General features: G+C 44.1%; 1 protein-coding gene across 6 annotated transcripts in view; it reads left to right on the forward strand.

Annotated features, from left to right (window-relative positions):
* FCHSD2 (FCH and double SH3 domains 2) overlaps positions 1-18581 on the forward strand; it is a 144472-nt gene that overhangs the window by 60313 nt on the left and 65578 nt on the right. For all 6 annotated transcript variants that reach the window (XM_072133879.1, XM_072133880.1, XM_072133875.1 and 3 more), the window contains exon 2: positions 13124-13221. In XM_072133879.1, the coding sequence (XP_071989980.1) occupies positions 13166-13221 (56 nt within the window). In that variant the 5' untranslated portion in view covers positions 13124-13165. The remainder of the gene's footprint in view (positions 1-13123; positions 13222-18581) is intronic.

Here is an 18581-nt window from a genome sequence, read left to right on the forward strand (position 1 = left end):
ATATCCTCTATAGGTGACCTGCACACTGTATATACAGGGGGTATATCCTCTATAGGTGACCTGCACACTGTATATACAGGGGGTATATCCTCTATAGGTGACCTGCACACTGTATATACAGGGGGTATATCCTCTATAGGTGACCTGCACACTGTATATACAGGGGGTATATCCTCTATAGGTGACCTGCACACTGTATATACATATTCACTATATGTAACCTGCAGATACAGGGGGTCTACTTTCTATATGTGACCTGCACTTATATAATTGGTTTATATCCTCTTTATATGATGTTTGTGAACCCTCTGGACTATATATGCAGGGGCTATAGCTTCCATGTGGTACATACTGTCCCCAGGTGTATTGATGACGGCTGCAGTGATACATTTCGGCTCCCTGCGTCGCTTTCTGATGATACAGTGTAACGCTCTGAGCTCCCTGCTTGCTGCAGACTCCTCAGGGCAGGTAGGTGCTCCTGTCCCGGGGGTAGGTCGCTGCTGTGTCCTGCAGTCTCCATGTTGATATATTGTATAAGGTTTTAGTACAATCTTCTCGTTTCCTCATCTATCCTATAAATATACATAGCGGCTATAATCTCCCTGCGGACTGTATACGGAGGGATTACTGCAGCCTCCACACATCACACACTGTAACAGCCTGCACCGCAGAGCATTACACCCTAGGCCTGCAGATGTTTGCGGCGTCATCCTATAGCCGTGCGCTTCCCTGCGGCGTCTTGCGTTATACTGTAACCCGCAATGTACAGATCTCTGATTTCCTGCTGCCTGCATCAGGTAGAGATGCTATCAACTCATTTGCATCTTTTCCCATGGTGCACTGCTCCGTCTCCTCAATGAGAACCAATGGCCCATGTGACCCATTACTGGATACATTGTAACAGAACTGCAGACTGATCCCCTCTTCTCATGTAGTCTTGGTGTCTGTTTCTCTGTTACCTGCCCGGATGGTCCCTATGGTCCCTACATGGTGATTGCTGCATCGGATGCTGATACTTTCCTCCCCTTTTTGATTGGCTACTGATTGATTTGGGTTTCTCATGGCGGGATTATAACCCTGGGACATACTGCTGGCGATCTAATGTAGATGGGGAGTCATGCCTGTATCCCGCAATGACAGACGTCCATGGAAAGAGGGATTGGGCAGATGGATGTTGAAATGCCCCATCCCTTCTTCACCTGCCTTGGATACATAGTATCTGCAGACCATAGGAATGTATGTCTCCAGCTGCCCCTATACATGACATGTGATGGTTGATTGTCCTAGTGGGGGGGGGGGGGGGTGTCCTACGAGTGGTCCTTTATGATCTGATACACTGTAACAGTCTAGAATGCTCTTGTAGTTGCTGTGTAGCAGCTGTCACACTGTAACGCCCCAGCTGTGAGCTGCAGGAGGATTTGTGCTGAATGTGCAGGACCTCGCTATAGGTGACGGGATAATAGGGTCACTGTTGCTTCCTGTAGGCAGCAGAGCTGAGGTCATCGGGGTAGCTGGGCTGTGTATGTCAGCTGTCAGCTCTGCTATACCACCTGGTTACAGTGACCTATGACCCTCCCCACTTCTGGGACAAATCCAACCCTCCTGTGGCTTCTTGGCTTCAGGTCCCCCCCATACCATGCACACTGACACTTCAGCAAATTCTCTAATGCTCAAGACTGCGATTTTTCTGATATGTTTTACTTTTTTAGCATTTGTAATATCTCCGCTTGCTGTCTCTGAATGGAAACCTTCTTGCTTACATCCTATAGGGTCGCCGTCATCTACAGATATGATACTTCCCTCAGCTGAGGCTTTGTAACACTATAATCAACCCTCGATTGTAAAGGGTGAAATGTATTGTCTCGCTGGTGGTTTGTTACAATGTATCAGTCTGTAGCTGGTAGAGAAGGAATGTCAAACTGTCACAGGGCCCCAGAGGCTGCTCTTGACCCCCATCTTGGGGTCACACGTGACATCCTTTCCTTAAAGGGGTCAAGCAGTTGGTTTCCTTCTGTTTGATCCTACAAGGAAGCCATATGTGAGGGTCGGCTCCATGGGCGCCCTCCTGCCTCCGGGTGATGATGGTCGTGGAGTGGTGTACGTTACTTTGTATGTAAGTTGGACGTGGGGGCACATGGAAGCACCCTGCAGGGCTATGGGGCACCGTTGGCTCAGCTGTATATGTAGCAAACCCTCAGATGTGAAAAGTTGATCATGGAATTGGAATTTCCGGAAAATTGCTGCCTTGTTGTTATGAAACTGGATCCGCTTTGTTGAAGATGCTATAATGTATACTTGTCAGGAGTGTGAGGGGTTAAGCGTCGCGCCTCGTATATGGTTCTCAGCTCTCCTGCTGGGGGCAGGCAGCAGGTCGGGGATATTTCGGTCTCTTGCAGTGATGTCTTGTATCACATAGTCATTACCTGCGGAGCAGCGCTCCTGGGGGCGGACATACCTGAGGCCTATTGTAATGTATGGCTCGTCCACTGTCCCTATAGACTCCTATACACCTGCACGCTGTAGGTGTACGCTCCATGTATTGCACCGCAGAGCTTACAGTCTGATCCAAGTTCTGATCCAACTTTCTAATAGACTTTGGCCCATATTTATTAGAGTGTTTGCTCCAGTTTTGCTCCAGGACTCGGTGCCCATGGGCGCAGGTGAAATTCCTTGGAGCTCTTGGGATCCTACACCTGACGGCAGACGTACCATCACACTATCCACATGTAGGGTCCGAACATCTGCTGTTCTGTCCAGATCGGCTCCGCTATTTCATATCCAGAACATCATCAGACGTAACTCTGCTCACAGCTGCAGTTTTGTTACTTGTGCACCGTCCTCCTCCAGTCCAGAGTGATACATTGTTTCTGCGCTGATACAGTAGAACTATCGGAACCAGAGAGGGATTTCTGTTGCTCAGGAGCGATTGCCTGTAGCTGTAACAAACCCTCAGCTGTGATAAGCCTCCTGAGTAGATATTTTCCAGGATGTGTACTGACCTCGCTCTACCTGTAATTTCCTGGTAAGTGGAGATATTTCTGGGAGCCTCAGTCGCTGGTTATGTTGTGCCCATTCACCTGCCACGTAATACCTAGGAGGGGCCACACTGCTATCCTATTGCCCCCCGTTAGTCTGTGGGCTTTCTTATTGGTTACACAAAGACATTGTCACCCTAGACAGCCAATCAAAACAGTATAACAGGATTGGCTGCTCTAGGATTGGCTGCTGGCTCATGTCAGATCAGAGCCGCTCTTGGATTGGTAAAAGGTTAATGAAGCGGTATAGGGATTGACTGGTAATGGATGATGTAATACAAGAGCTGATCTGTGATTGGCTGACACATGATGATGTCATGCCTGAGCTGTTCTGTGATTGGCTCTCAGATTATGATGTAACGTATGACCTCTTAATGACCAGACAATGGTGTAATATCTGGATTGCTCTCTGATTATGTAAATTCTCAGCTGCTTTACGATTGGCTGGTGCTGATGATGTAAATTTGAACCAGAAGCTCGGACATACACAGTCTGCATCATCAGCTACCAACCAATCTGGGAGAAGCTCTGATTGTTCATCGTCAGATACCAGCCAATCATACAGCAGCTCAAATTCTACATCCGCTATCACCCAATCACAGAAGAGCTTCTTAACTACATCGCATCCTACCATTCAACGGCAAAGCAGCTGACAAACTACTTCCAGCCAATCACAGAACATCTCATCATCAGCTGTCACCCAATCATCTTGTACATGACATCGGCTATCCTCTAATTGCAGAGCAGCTCACTGTCTACAAAATCTGCTCCCAGCCAATCACAACAGCTCTGACATGTCAGCAAAATGACATCGGATTGTCTGGTAGGTAATGATGTAGTTTATGGGCTGCTCTCTGATTGGCTGATAGGTGATGGGGCTGTAAGCAGGTCTGTACCTGAGAGCTGAGGCCCCTAACATCATGGGTCCCTCCTTGTCTCCAGGGCCCGGTGTCCTGTATATTGACTTCTCCTGTCAGTAGGAGACTTATCTTTTTGGGGAACTTTTTACAAGACGTCTCTGTATTTTAGGGATTTTTTTTGTTTTTAACAAAAGATTCACTTGTCAAAATTCTGACATGGGAGAATGTCCGTAACATCCTGTATTATACCCCAGAGCTGCACTCACTATTCTGCTGCTGGTGCAGTCACTGTGTACATACATGACATTACTTATCCTGTACTGATCCTGAGTTACATCCTGTATTATACTGCAGAGCTGCACTCACTATTCTGCTGCTGGTGCAGTCACTGTGTACATACATGACATTACTTATCCTGTACTGATCCTGAGTTACATCCTGTATTATACTCCATAGCTGCACTCACTATTCTGCTGCTGGTGCAGTCACTGTGTACATACATGACATTACTTATCCTGTACTGATCCCGAGTTACATCCTGTATTATACCCCAGAGCTGCACTCACTATTCTGCTGCTGGTGCAGTCACTGTGTACATACATGACATTACTTATCCTGTACTGATCCTGAGTTACATCCTGTATTATACTGCAGAGCTGCACTCACTATTCTGCTGCTGGTGCAGTCACTGTGTACATACATGACATTACTTATCCTGTACTGATCCTGAGTTACATCCTGTATTATACTCCATAGCTGCACTCACTATTCTGCTGCTGGTGCAGTCACTGTGTACATACATGACATTACTTATCCTGTACTGATCCCGAGTTACATCCTGTATTATACCCCAGAGCTGCACTCACTATTCTGCTGCTGGTGCAGTCACTGTGTACATACATGACATTACTTATCCTGTACTGATCCTGAGTTACATCCTGTATTATACTACAGAGCAGCACTCACTATTCTGCTGCTGGTGCAGTCACTGTACATACATGACATTACTTATCCTGTACTGATCCTGAGTTACATCCTGTATTATACCCCAGTGCTGCACTCACTATTCTGCTGCTGGTGCAGTCACTGTGTACATACATGACATTACTTATCCTGTACTGATCCTGAGTTACATCCTGTATTATACTGCAGAGCTGCACTCACTATTCTGCTGCTGGTGCAGTCACTGTGTACATACATGACATTACTTATCCTGTACTGATCCTGAGTTACATCCTGTATTATGCTCCAGAGCTGCACTCACTATTCTGCTGCTGGTGCAGTCACTGTGTACATACATGACATTACTTATCCTGTACTGATCCTGAGTTACATCCTGTATTATACCCCAGAGCTGCACTCACTATTCTGCTGCTGGTGCAGTCACTGTGTACATACATGACATTACTTATCCTGTACTGATCCTGAGTTACATCCTGTATTATACTGCAGAGCTGCACTCACTATTCTGCTGCTGGTGCAGTCACTGTGTACATACATGATATTACTTATCCTGTACTGATCCTGAGTTACATCCTGTATTATACTCCAGAGCTGCACTCACTATTCTGCTGCTGGTGCAGTCACTGTGTACATACATGACATTACTTATCCTGTACTGATCCTGAGTTACATCCTGTATTATACTGCAGAGCTGCACTCACTATTCTGCTGCTGGTGCAGTCACTGTGTACATACATGACATTACTTATCCTGTACTGATCCTGAGTTACATCCTGTATTATACTGCAGAGCTGCACTCACTATTCTGCTGCTGGTGCAGTCACTGTGTACATACATGATATTACTTATCCTGTACTGATCCTGAGTTACATTGTGTATTATACCCCAGAGCTGCACTCACTATTCTGCTGCTGGTGCAGTCACTGTGTACATACATGACATTACTGATCCTGAGTTACATTCTGTATTATACTCCAGAGCTGCACTCACTATTCTGCTGCTGGTGCAGTCACTGTGTACATACATGACATTACTTATCCTGTACTGATCCTGAGTTACATCCTGTATTATACACCAGAGCTGCACTCACTATTCTGCTGCTGGTGCAGTCACTGTGTACGTACATGACATTACTTATCCTGTACTGATCCTCACTTACATCCTGTATTATTCCCCAGAGCTGCACTCACTATTCTGCTGCTGGTGCAGTCACTGTGTACATACATGACATTACTTATCCTGTACTGATCCTGAGTTACATCCTGTATTATACTCCAGAGCTGCACTCACTATTCTGCTGCTGGTGCAGTCACTGTGTACATACATGACATTACTTATCATGTACTGATCCTGAGTTATATCCTGTATTATACTCCAGAGCTGCACTCACTATTCTGCTGCTGGTGCAGTCACTGTGTACATACATGACATTACTTATCCTGTACTGATCCTGAGTTACATCCTGTATTATACTACAGAGCTGCACTCACTATTCTGCTGCTGGTGCAGTCACTGTGTACATAGATGACATTACTTATCCTGTACTGATCCTGAGTTACATCCTGTATTATACCCCAGAGCTGCACTCACTATTCTGCTGCTGGTGCAGTCACTGTGCACATACATAACATTACTTATCCTGTACTGATCCTGAGTTACATCCTGTATTATACTACAGAGCAGCACTCACTATTCTGCTGCTGGTGCAGTCACTGTACATACATGACATTACTTATCCTGTACTGATCCTGAGTTACATCCTGTATTATACCCCAGTGCTGCACTCACTATTCTGCTGCTGGTGCAGTCACTGTGTACATACATGACATTACTTATCCTGTACTGATCCTGAGTTACATTGTGTATTATACTCCAGAGCTGCACTCACTGTTCTGCTGCTGGTGCAGTCACTGTGTACATACATGACATTACTTATCCTGTACTGATCCTGAGTTACATCCTGTATTATACTCCAGAGCTGCACTCACTATTCTGCTGCTGGTGCAGTCACTGTGTACATACATGACATTACTTATCCTGTACTGATCCTGAGTTGCATCCTGTATTATACCCCAGAGCTGCACTCACTATTCTGCTGCTGGTGCAGTTACTGTGTACATACATGACATTACTTATCCTGTACTGATCCTGAGTTACATCCTGTATTATACCCCAGAGCTGCACTCACTATTCTGCTTGTGGTGTAGTCACTGTGTACATACATGACATTACTTATCCTGTACTGATCCTGAGTTACATCCTGTATTATACTCCAGAGCTGCACTCACTATTCTGCTGCTGGTGCAGTCACTGTGTACATACATGACATTACTTATCCTGTACTGATCCTGAGTTACATCCTGTATTATACTCCAGAGCTGCACTCACTATTCTGCTGCTGGTGCAGTCACTGTGTACATACATGACATTACTTATCCTGTACTGATCCTGAGTTACATCCTGTATTATACTCCAGAGCTGCACTCACTATTCTGCTGCTGGTGCAGTCACTGTGTACATACATGACATTACTGATCCTGAGTTACATTCTGTATTATACTCCAGAGCTGCACTCACTATTCTGCTGCTGGTGCAGTCACTGTGTACATACATGACATTACTTATCCTGTACTGATCCTGAGTTACATCCTGTATTATACTACAGAGCAGCACTCACTATTCTGCTGCTGGTGCAGTCACTGTACATACATGACATTACTTATCCTGTACTGATCCTGAGTTACATCCTGTATTATACCCCAGTGCTGCACTCACTATTCTGCTGCTGGTGCAGTCACTGTGCACATACATAACATTACTTATCCTGTACTGATCCTGAGTTACATCCTGTATTATACTACAGAGCAGCACTCACTATTCTGCTGCTGGTGCAGTCACTGTACATACATGACATTACTTATCCTGTACTGATCCTGAGTTACATCCTGTATTATACCCCAGTGCTGCACTCACTATTCTGCTGCTGGTGCAGTCACTGTGCACATACATAACATTACTTATCCTGTACTGATCCTGAGTTACATCCTGTATTATACTACAGAGCAGCACTCACTATTCTGCTGCTGGTGCAGTCACTGTACATACATGACATTACTTATCCTGTACTGATCCTGAGTTACATCCTGTATTATACCCCAGAGCTGCACTCACTATTCTGCTGCTGGTGCAATCACTGTGTACATACATGACATTACTTATCCTGTACTGATCCTGAGTTACATTGTGTATTATACCCCAGAGCTGCACTCACTGTTCTGCTGCTGGTGCAGTCACTGTGTACATACATGACATTACTTATCCTGTACTGATCCTGAGTTACATCCTGTATTATACTCCAGAGCTGCACTCACTATTCTGCTGCTGGTGCAGTCACTGTGTACATACATGACATTACTTATCCTGTACTGATCCTGAGTTACATCCTGTATTATACCCCAGAGCTGCACTCACTATTCTGCTTGTGGTGTAGTCACTGTGTACATACATGACATTACTTATCCTGTACTGATCCTGAGTTACATCCTGTATTATACTCCAGAGCTGCACTCACTATTCTGCTGCTGGTGCAGTCACTGTGTACATACATGACATTACTTATCCTGTACTGATCCTGAGTTACATCCTGTATTATACTCCAGAGCTGCACTCACTATTCTGCTGCTGGTGCAGTCACTGTGTACATACATGACATTACTGATCCTGAGTTACATTCTGTATTATACTCCAGAGCTGCACTCACTATTCTGCTGCTGGTGCAGTCACTGTGTACATACATGACATTACTTATCCTGTACTGATCCTCACTTACATCCTGTATTATTCCCCAGAGCTGCACTCACTATTCTGCTGCTGGTGCAGTCACTGTGTACATACATGACATTACTTATCCTGTACTGATCCTGAGTTACATCCTGTATTATACTACAGAGCAGCACTCACTATTCTGCTGCTGGTGCAGTCACTGTACATACATGACATTACTTATCCTGTACTGATCCTGAGTTACATCCTGTATTATACCCCATAGCTGCACTCACTATTCTGCTGCTGGTGCAGTCACTGTGTACATACATGACATTACTTATCCTGTACTGATCCTGAGTTACATTATGTATTATACCCCAGAGCTGCACTCACTGTTCTGCTGCTGGTGCAGTCACTGTGTACATACATGACATTACTTATCCTGTACTGATCCTGAGTTACATCCTGTATTATACTCCAGAGCTGCACTCACTATTCTGCTGCAGTCACTGTGTACATACATGACATTACTTATCCTGTACTGATCCTGAGTTACATCCTGTATTATACCCCAGAGCTGCACTCACTATTCTGCTGCTGGTGCAGTCACTGTGTACATACATGACATTACTTATCCTGTACTGATCCTGAGTTACATCCTGTATTATACCCCAGAGCTGCACTCACTATTCTGCTGCTGGTGCAGTCACTGTGTACATACATGACATTACTGATCCTGAGTTACATCCTGTATTATACCCCAGAGCTGCACTCACTATTCTGCTTGTGGTGCAGTCACTGTGTACATACATGACATTACTTATCCTGTACTGATCCTGAGTTACATCCTGTAATATACTCCAGAGCTGCACTCACTATTCTGCTGCTGGTGCAGTCACTGTGTACATACATGACATTACTTATCCTGTACTGATCCTGAGTTACATCCTGTATTATACTCCAGAGCTGCACTCACTATTCTGCTGCTGGTGCAGTCACTGTGTGCATACATGACATGACTTACCTGTGTATATCCTCTGCTCCCCACACACAGTAGTTCTTCCTGTATACAGATGCTTGTGCTCTTCTCTCTCATTACCTGGAATCTTCCCTGAGGCGACATTTCTAGAAATATTCGGTTACTTCCAGTACCTCTTCCTGCTGGACCGGCTTCTCTTGTGTCCTATTGGGCTTTTCCCATGATTGACCACTTACCTGTTTGTGACCACAGGGTCCTGTAGTGATTAGTATAACAGGGGACCTCGTGTGTGTCAGAGCGCCCCTAGTGGATGTATGTGCAGGGCTTCATTCATTCGTTATGGATCATGTGACACTCGGAGCGCTTGCAGACCCCAGTATACAGCTATTACATGTGTCTCCATGGTAACAGACTACAAACAAACCATGTGTAGTCCTCTCTACCAGGACTTTGCAGGTGGGTGATCAGGGGACCCTTTTAACTTAAATAGCAGCCTGCAGAATCTGGATGCAGCTCTGGCTGTGACTGGAGTCAGTTACCTGTTTTACCCTGTACAATGAAGATACTTGTTATAGCGTCTGCCAGCAGTAGTGTCAGTCTTACTGCTGTGTGCGGTGATTATATTCGCGTCCTCTTTGGTGGTTTATACCGCGTTCGGCTCTTCTGCAGTGATAGACACGGATAGCAGCGGATGAGCCGCACCTGCCCGCGGGGTTTTGTGTAGCGTGCAGGTGACGCCGAGGTTGGACTATGTCTATAGCTGGAGGGGACACAAGGTGCACTTCACTAATGGGGAAGAAATGAAGGACTTGGAATACTAAATGCAGCTTTGGGTGTGACTAGAGTGTGTTTCCTTTATGCAGTTTGCATCCATGTCGCAGTAACTGTTCTCCTTCTATGGTTTCTTGCAGATTGCAGCCTCTGCCAAGTGCACTGGATGTGTTGTCCTCACACTGCTGTGCTCTGTTCTCTCTGCATTCATTATACCATCAATATTTTCAGACCTGACCTGAAAGGGTTTAATGGCAGCAGTACAGCTTAGGCTGGGTTCACATTACGTTTTGTGCGATACGTTGTAAGGACGCATCAGGCGGTGGGATATGTCCTTCGAGGACCCGTACATGGCTGCTGCTGATGCCGGTGATGTCACTGTCCATATAAGGACAGTTTTGGGAGATTTATCATTAGTCTGAGAGCAGAACTGTTCTACTTGTCCATGGCAACCAATCAGAGCTCAGCTCTCACTTTCGCACAGCTGTTTCTAAAATAAAAGCCGAGCTTTGATTGGTTTCCATGGACAACTAGAACAGTTTTACCTTCGATAAATCTTCCCCGGTGACATCATCGGGTTCCCCTCTCCTGATGATCGATGTATCTGCTCAGTGGAGGCTGCGGGAGGGATGCAATACTCTGCATCCGCTCCCCATAGGCTTCTATTGCCTATACATCTCTCAGCAGGAGGGAGCAGGATGCAAAGACGGAGGCAACTACTAGGCCTCTTCTGCCGAATACTCCAATGGGTGCGCTCAGCGTATACGTCCCAACATATACGCTGAGCATGTACCAAAAACGTAGTGTGAACCCAGTCTTTGGGGTCAAATAGTTGTATTGTGTGTGTATATATCAATGTGCAGGTAGGAGTGTAGTGTGGGAAGTGAAACATAAAGGTGTTCAAGTAGCCGTCTCCCTGTTTGTCCTCACACTGCTGTGCTCTGTGCTCTCTGCAGCCACTGTAAGGAATAGTTTCTTGACAATTAATCCTTTAATGTAAATCCATATTTCACAGTCCTGCTGCTACTAAAAACATCCACTTACGTCTGATTACACATCTCTCCAGGGATAATAAGTAACACTGGCCGCAGTCTGCGTGGTCATACATACCAACAGAATACTTTTACATTTGGAGCAGCTTTGGATGTGATTAGAGTTGAATCCAATTCCATTTACCTATATGATGTTTAGGAAGGAAAGGCCTATAGGACCACATACTACATACTGTGTCTATACCTGACGGCTTCTGCAGCACTAGTTACGTCTCCAAATCCTGTCCTGTTCTACTGGAGGTGACATTAGGACCTTAAGGAAACTCGAGTGTCTCAGATTTCGGATTAGTGTTGTCTTAAGGACTTTCCCTGCACGCATTAATGTCACTTAAGTCCTTGTTGCCCTTTGATCCACCTGCATGCATGACATCAGCTCGGGTGAGGCGCATCCATGACGTTCCCTTGCCAGGAATAGAGCCGCCATGCGCCTGATGCGGCAGATAACAGAGATTAACAGCGGATTTCACGCTCACTTTCACTCTGTGTTAAAGGTGAACTTCCCCGGTGCAAAAAAATATTCAAAATGTTTGTTTGTTTTTTAAAAAAAAATCTTTTTGAATCTTGTTTTGCGTTCTGATTGTTAAAGGGGTTGACCAGGATTAGAAAAACTACTGCTACAAATAGTGCCCATTCCCCTCAACCAACTTCTCACTATGCTAGGTAAGCTGGAAAACTCTTATAAAGGCAATCTACAACCAGGATGAAGGATTGTAAACCACGCACACTGACATACTGGTGTGTTCCCCCCTCCGTCAGCATCTGCTCTTCTTTTAGCTGCTTATGCCCTGGTTTTACCAAAAAAAAGTTTTTTGTTTTTTTTTAAATGATGCACACGCTCCATAGCTGTTAATAGTGCCTGGAGCCCCTCAGGCTAATTTGCATAACTTTTAACACCTTTTTGTCTTTTTAAATCAAGAGCACAGGGAGCTTAAAGAAGATCGTGCCAGGGAGGGCGCACACCAGTATGTCAGTGTGCTTGGTTTACAATCCTTCATCCTGGTGTCCTTTTTGATGGGGTAATTTTGATAGATTACACTCAGATGATGGGGGAAATGCTGGTACTCAATACTGCTGGAGAATAGATGGGCAAGTACAACAATGATATTAGGAATGATTGTCTCTGTTTTTCCGCAGGAGACTGGATAGGCAGGATGACAGAACCACAAACTAGGGGGGGGGGGGGGGTTGCGGTCTGGCGTATGCATGTCCTGCGTACTCTTATATTGTACTGATATTGATGGTTAATATAACTGCCTTGATACATGTGTGTGTGGGTTTCCTCCGGGTCCTCTGGTTTACTCCCACACTCCTAAAACATACTGTGATTAGATTGTGAGCCCCATGGGGACAGGGACCGATTTGGCAAACTCTGTGCAGCGCTGCGGAATCTGTGTGCGCTATATAAATAAAGAAGAATTTATTATTATGATTATTACACTTTAGGGTTATAATGATTGCCTGGTCTGTATCATAAGGTGTCCATTGCACTGGAGACGGGTGCATGCTGTGTGCTGAATATTATCAGTGATGTATCTTACTATCCCCATCATCCTGATTATACTGCTGGACTCAGCGCCTACTATATATTCACTAGATAGCGCCTGCCATAAAGCGTTTCCCTCCTGCTGCGATGCGTATGCCGATGATATCTCCCCTTGTGACCGATTTTTTAAATTTATTTTATTTTTGTAATTTCAGGTGAAAGTTACACAAGAGCTGAAAAACATTCAGGCCGAACAGATGACTAAGCTGCAAGCCAAGCATCAGGCAGAATGTGATCTCCTCGAAGATATGAGGTAAGCCGCTTTTCCCGCACGCCCCGCTGGATTCCTGTCCTGTCCACTCTCCCGCCTCCTCCTCATCTTTATTTTGGAAGAACAGTTGGTTTTAAGCAAACTCCAGGAACTGTCAGTGGAATTTCCTCTCGTCCTTCCTGTCCGTGGCTCAGAGAAGCTGTCACACAGCTGGAAAATGTAGACGTAACCAGCGAGCAGGGACAGTGTTAAAGGGATATTGTCCCTATATTCTAGAGTTATTAAATAGTGACATACCGTGACTGCAGCAGAATAGTGAGTGCAGCTCTGGAGTATAATACAGGATAAGTAATGTCATGTATGTACAGTGACTACACCAGCAGCAGAATAGTGAGTGCAGCTCTGGGGTATAATACAGGATGTAACTCAGGATCAGTACAGGATAAGTAATGTCATGTATGTACACAGTGACTGCACCAGCAGCAGAATAGTGAGTGCAGCTCTGGAGTATAATACAGGATGTAACTCAGGATCAGTACAGGATAAGTAATGTCATGTACGTACACAGTGACTGCACCAGCAGAATAGTGAGTGCAGCTCTGGGGTATAATACAGGATGTAACTCAGGATCAGTACAGGATAAGTAATGTCATGTATGTACACAGTGACTGTACCAGCAGAATAGCGATTGCAGCTCTGGAGTATAATACAGGATGTAACTCAGGATCAGTACAGGATAAGTAATGTCATGTATGTACACAGTGACTGTACCAGCAGCAGAATAGTGAGTGCAGCTCTGGGGTATAATACAGGATGTAACTCAGGATCAGTACAGGATAAGTAATGTCATGTATGTACACAGTGACTGTACCAGCAGAATAGTGCGTGCAGCTCTGGAGTATAATACAGGATGTAACTCAGGATCAGTACAGGATAAGTAATGTCATGTATGTACACAGTGACTACACCAGCAGCAGAATAGTGAGTGCAGCTCTGGAGTATAATACAGGATGTAACTCAGGATCAGTACAGGATAAGTAATGTCATGTATGTACACAGTGACTGCACCAGCAGCAGAATAGTGAGTGCAGCTCTGGAGCATAATACAGGATGTAACTCAGGATCAGTACAGGATAAGTAATGTCATGTATGTACACAGTGACTGTACCAGCAGAATAGCGATTGCAGCTCTGGAGTGTAATATGGAGCATATAAGGATCGCCATTTGTTCTAGTTAGACATTGGCCAGCGGTGAGGTACTAATCCCTTAGGACAGGTGTATGTAAGTCCTTGGAGTGATCTGTGTGCTGTGATACGGGGGCCGGGGTTTTATAGCTGCAGTAAATGTTATCTGTGGTATAATCCTCCTGGTCCTTACATGACCGCTCCTTTGATAATGTAATGAGCTGTGACGACGCAACGTTAGTAATGAACCACGAAAAAGAAATGCAGAATCTGTAACAAACTCTGATGTTAATTTCTTATTATTTGTTCCTGCACGTCCTTCAACATCTTTTAATAGACTTTTCATTAGGAACCAGCAGGCTCAGGATGAACAGGACAAAAGGTTGATAGACTTCGGAGCAGCTGTATGGGTGTATGGGTTTGGTTAGTTGGAGGTCAGGACAGATTTCGTGGAAGTAAGAATTCCTATAGTTGCAGAAGAGTGGACTTTGTGAGGATCAGAAGGTTACATTTCTGGGATGGGTGTGGGAACGTAGCACGGATCAGGCTGACCGCTGGTGTATGGTGCAAAGGTCAGCGCAGAGGGGTAAGTCATGGTCGTCCTCTGTGCATATCCCATAGTCAGGTTATTACATTGGGCCCCCATTATTATTATTATTACGTTTAGGAAACTTCATACTTTTGTAAGTTTCCACTTTCGGAGCTTTATCCCCATGGAATCCGGATGCTCTTTGTCTCCATGTACAAAATATCATCACACGTTCCCTGGTCGGACACATTTTTCACATACCAGAAATCTGAACGTAATTACTGCAGCCGGCGTCTTCTATTCTTTTTTTTTTCCCGAAATTTCCTGTAATATCTTACGGGAAACATTAACAGGCCTTGGATTGGGCCGGATGCCTGGAATTGCTTTCTGGGTGGTAGGTGTAGGTATCCCCTGATACAGTTTGGGCATCATGGTGCACCCTATGAGTGCTGTGTTTAGTCATGTGACCAGGCATGGTGCACCCTATGAGTGCTGTGTTTGGTCATGTGACCAGGCAGGGGGGTCCTGTACATGACACAGCGGCCTGTATATGGGAGCTTTCTATAGCGCTCGCAGCTGTTGCATCCATCAATGCTTAGCGCTTGGATTTTGGTCGGTGACTTGGCTCTCTGACACTGGAAACGGATGTAAAGCAAACACCAGAGGCCGAGCAGAAGCCAGTGCAGGAATGTCAAGTATTTACTGCTGCGAGGCTGCGGCACAGTGTGTCAGCGCACGTTGTGTAATACAGGCCACTAGACGCAGCTTTGGCACAGCATCCTTGAGCACCAAGCTGAGGTTTTGCCGGGCGCCCCCATATTACCATTGAAATTACCCCCAGAAATAGATGTACTGTCCCTTTAAATTTCACCTGCAGAAGTAATTAGATCATTGCCACCGCCGATACCAGCTAGTTAATTCTGAAAGTTCATTAGGAGTCATCCGGAGGCTGCGGAGCTGTAGTCAGCACTTAGTTGGGAAAAGGCAACTCCCAGCGGATCCCCTCTAGCGGAGGATGAGGCTGGTGGTCAGCTGCTTTTCATAGGGTCACCTGGTTGGATAACTGCAGGCGGAGGAGGCACCGATCCGGTCTTGTAATTTCATCTGTTCTGGTTCTGTGGACACAATGACCCTCAATGACTGAGGTCATTGAAATCCCCTTCACATTCCCAAAGCTCCGAGTGGAGGAAGTGGTTCCCATGGGAGGCCGTGGTTATTCCCAGAGTGAGTTGTACTCCTTTTTTTTTTGGAATGTCACTTCTAAACAATGTGCAGCCGGCAGGGTGGGCATTCAGTTATATGGCATCACCCTTATATCCCTTTCGCATGACACCAGGTGATGAAGCTGAGACATGGCTGAATAGGGAATCTTACAATTACAATTACAGCCTTTCCATTAGGAGCCTTCTCGGCCGAAACTCATAGGGAACTGAGGAGCAGCTTGGAGCAGATAACTAAGAGCACAACAGTGTGTGGTTGTTGTAGTAAGACCTCTAGGAAGTGGGGTACAAATGCTTAACACCCCCCCTCCCCCGAGACTGATCCAGATTCTGACATCTGACATGTAAAACGTTGACCCCTGCAGAAAATGCAAATTGTGGAGACATAAAGGTTCTCAAATCATCAGACACGTGAAGCTGACACAGCGGAGATCTGTCAGAATACTGCACATCTGTGAAAACAAGACCCATATATTGTGGTTACATGTTATGAAGGAATTTCCCAAATTTCCCATTTACTCATCTGGAATTTATGTTCTTCATAATGGCTTTCTTATACTAATACTACATGTACTGCTACAAGTAGTGTTTCTGTATCATACTATATTGTAATATAACTACTATAATACTGCCCCCTATGTACAAGAATACAACTACTATAATACTGCCCCTATGTACAAGAATATAACTACTATAATACTGCCCCCTATGTACAGGAATATAACTACTATAATACTGCCCCCTATGTACATGAATATAACTACTATAATACTGCCACCTATGTACAAGAATACAACTACTATAATACTGCCCCCTATGTACAAGAATATAACTACTATAATACTGCCCCCTATGTACAGGAATATAACTACTATAATACTGCCCCCTATGTACAAGAATATAACTACTATAATACTGCCCCCTATGTACAAGAATATAACTACCATAATACTGCCCCCTATGTACAGGAATATAACTACTATACTACTGCCCCCTATGTACAGGAATATAACTACTATACTACTGCCCCCTATGTACAGGAATATAACTACTATACTACTGCCCCCTATGTACAGGAATATAACTACTATAATACTGCTCCCTATGTACAAGAATATAACTACTATAATACTGCCCCCTATGTACAAGAATATAACTACTATAATACTGCCCCTATGTACAGGAATATAACTACTATAATACTGCCCCCTATGTACAAGAATATAACTACTATAATACTGCCCCCTATGTACAGGAATATAACTACTATAATACCGCCCCCTATGTACAAGAATATAACTACTATAATACTGCCCCCTATGTACAAGAATATAACTACTATAATACTGCCCCATATGTACAAGAATATAACTACTATAATACTGCCCCCTATGTACAGGAATATAACTACTATAATACCGCCCCCTATGTACAAGAATATAACTACTATAATACTGCCCCCTATGTACATGAATATAACTACTATAATACTGCCCCCTATGTACAAGAATATAACTACTATAATACTGCCCCCTATGTACAAGAATATAACTACTATAATACTGCCCCTATGTACAAGAATATAACTACTATACTACTGCCCCCTATGTACAGGAATATAACTACTATAATACCGCCCCCTATGTACAAGAATATAACTACTATAATACTGCCCCCTATGTACAAGAATATAACTACTATAATACTGCCCCATATGTACAAGAATATAACTACTATAATACTGCCCCCTATGTACAGGAATATAACTACTATAATACCGCCCCCTATGTACAAGAATATAACTACTATAATACTGCCCCCTATGTACATGAATATAACTACTATAATACTGCCCCCTATGTACAAGAATATAACTACTATAATACTGCCCCCTATGTACAAGACTATAACTACTATAATACTGCCCCTATGTACAAGAATATAACTACTATAATACTGCCCCCTATGTACAAGAATATAACTACTATAATACTGCCCCCTATGTACAAGACTATAACTACTGTAATACTGCCCCTATGTACAAGAATATAACTACTATAATACTGCCCCCTATGTACAAGAATATAACTACTATAATACTGCCCCCTATGTACAAGAATATAACTACTATAATACTGCCCCTATGTACAAGAATATAACTACTATAATACTGCCCCCTATGTACAGGAATATAACTACTATAATACTGCCCCCTATGTACAAGACTATAACTACTATAATACTGCCCCTATGTACAAGAATATAACTACTATAATACTGCCCCCTATGTACAAGAATATAACTACTATAATACTGCCCCCTATGTACAAGAATATAACTACTATAATACTGCCCCTTATGTACAAGAATATAACTACTATAATACTGCCCCCTATGTACAAGAATATAACTACTATAATACTGCCCCCTATGTACAAGAATATAACTACTATAATACTGCCCCTATG

Source organism: Engystomops pustulosus, chromosome 2 (genome assembly GCF_040894005.1).
Source record: "Engystomops pustulosus chromosome 2, aEngPut4.maternal, whole genome shotgun sequence".
Classification (NCBI taxonomy): Eukaryota; Metazoa; Chordata; class Amphibia; order Anura; family Leptodactylidae; genus Engystomops; species Engystomops pustulosus.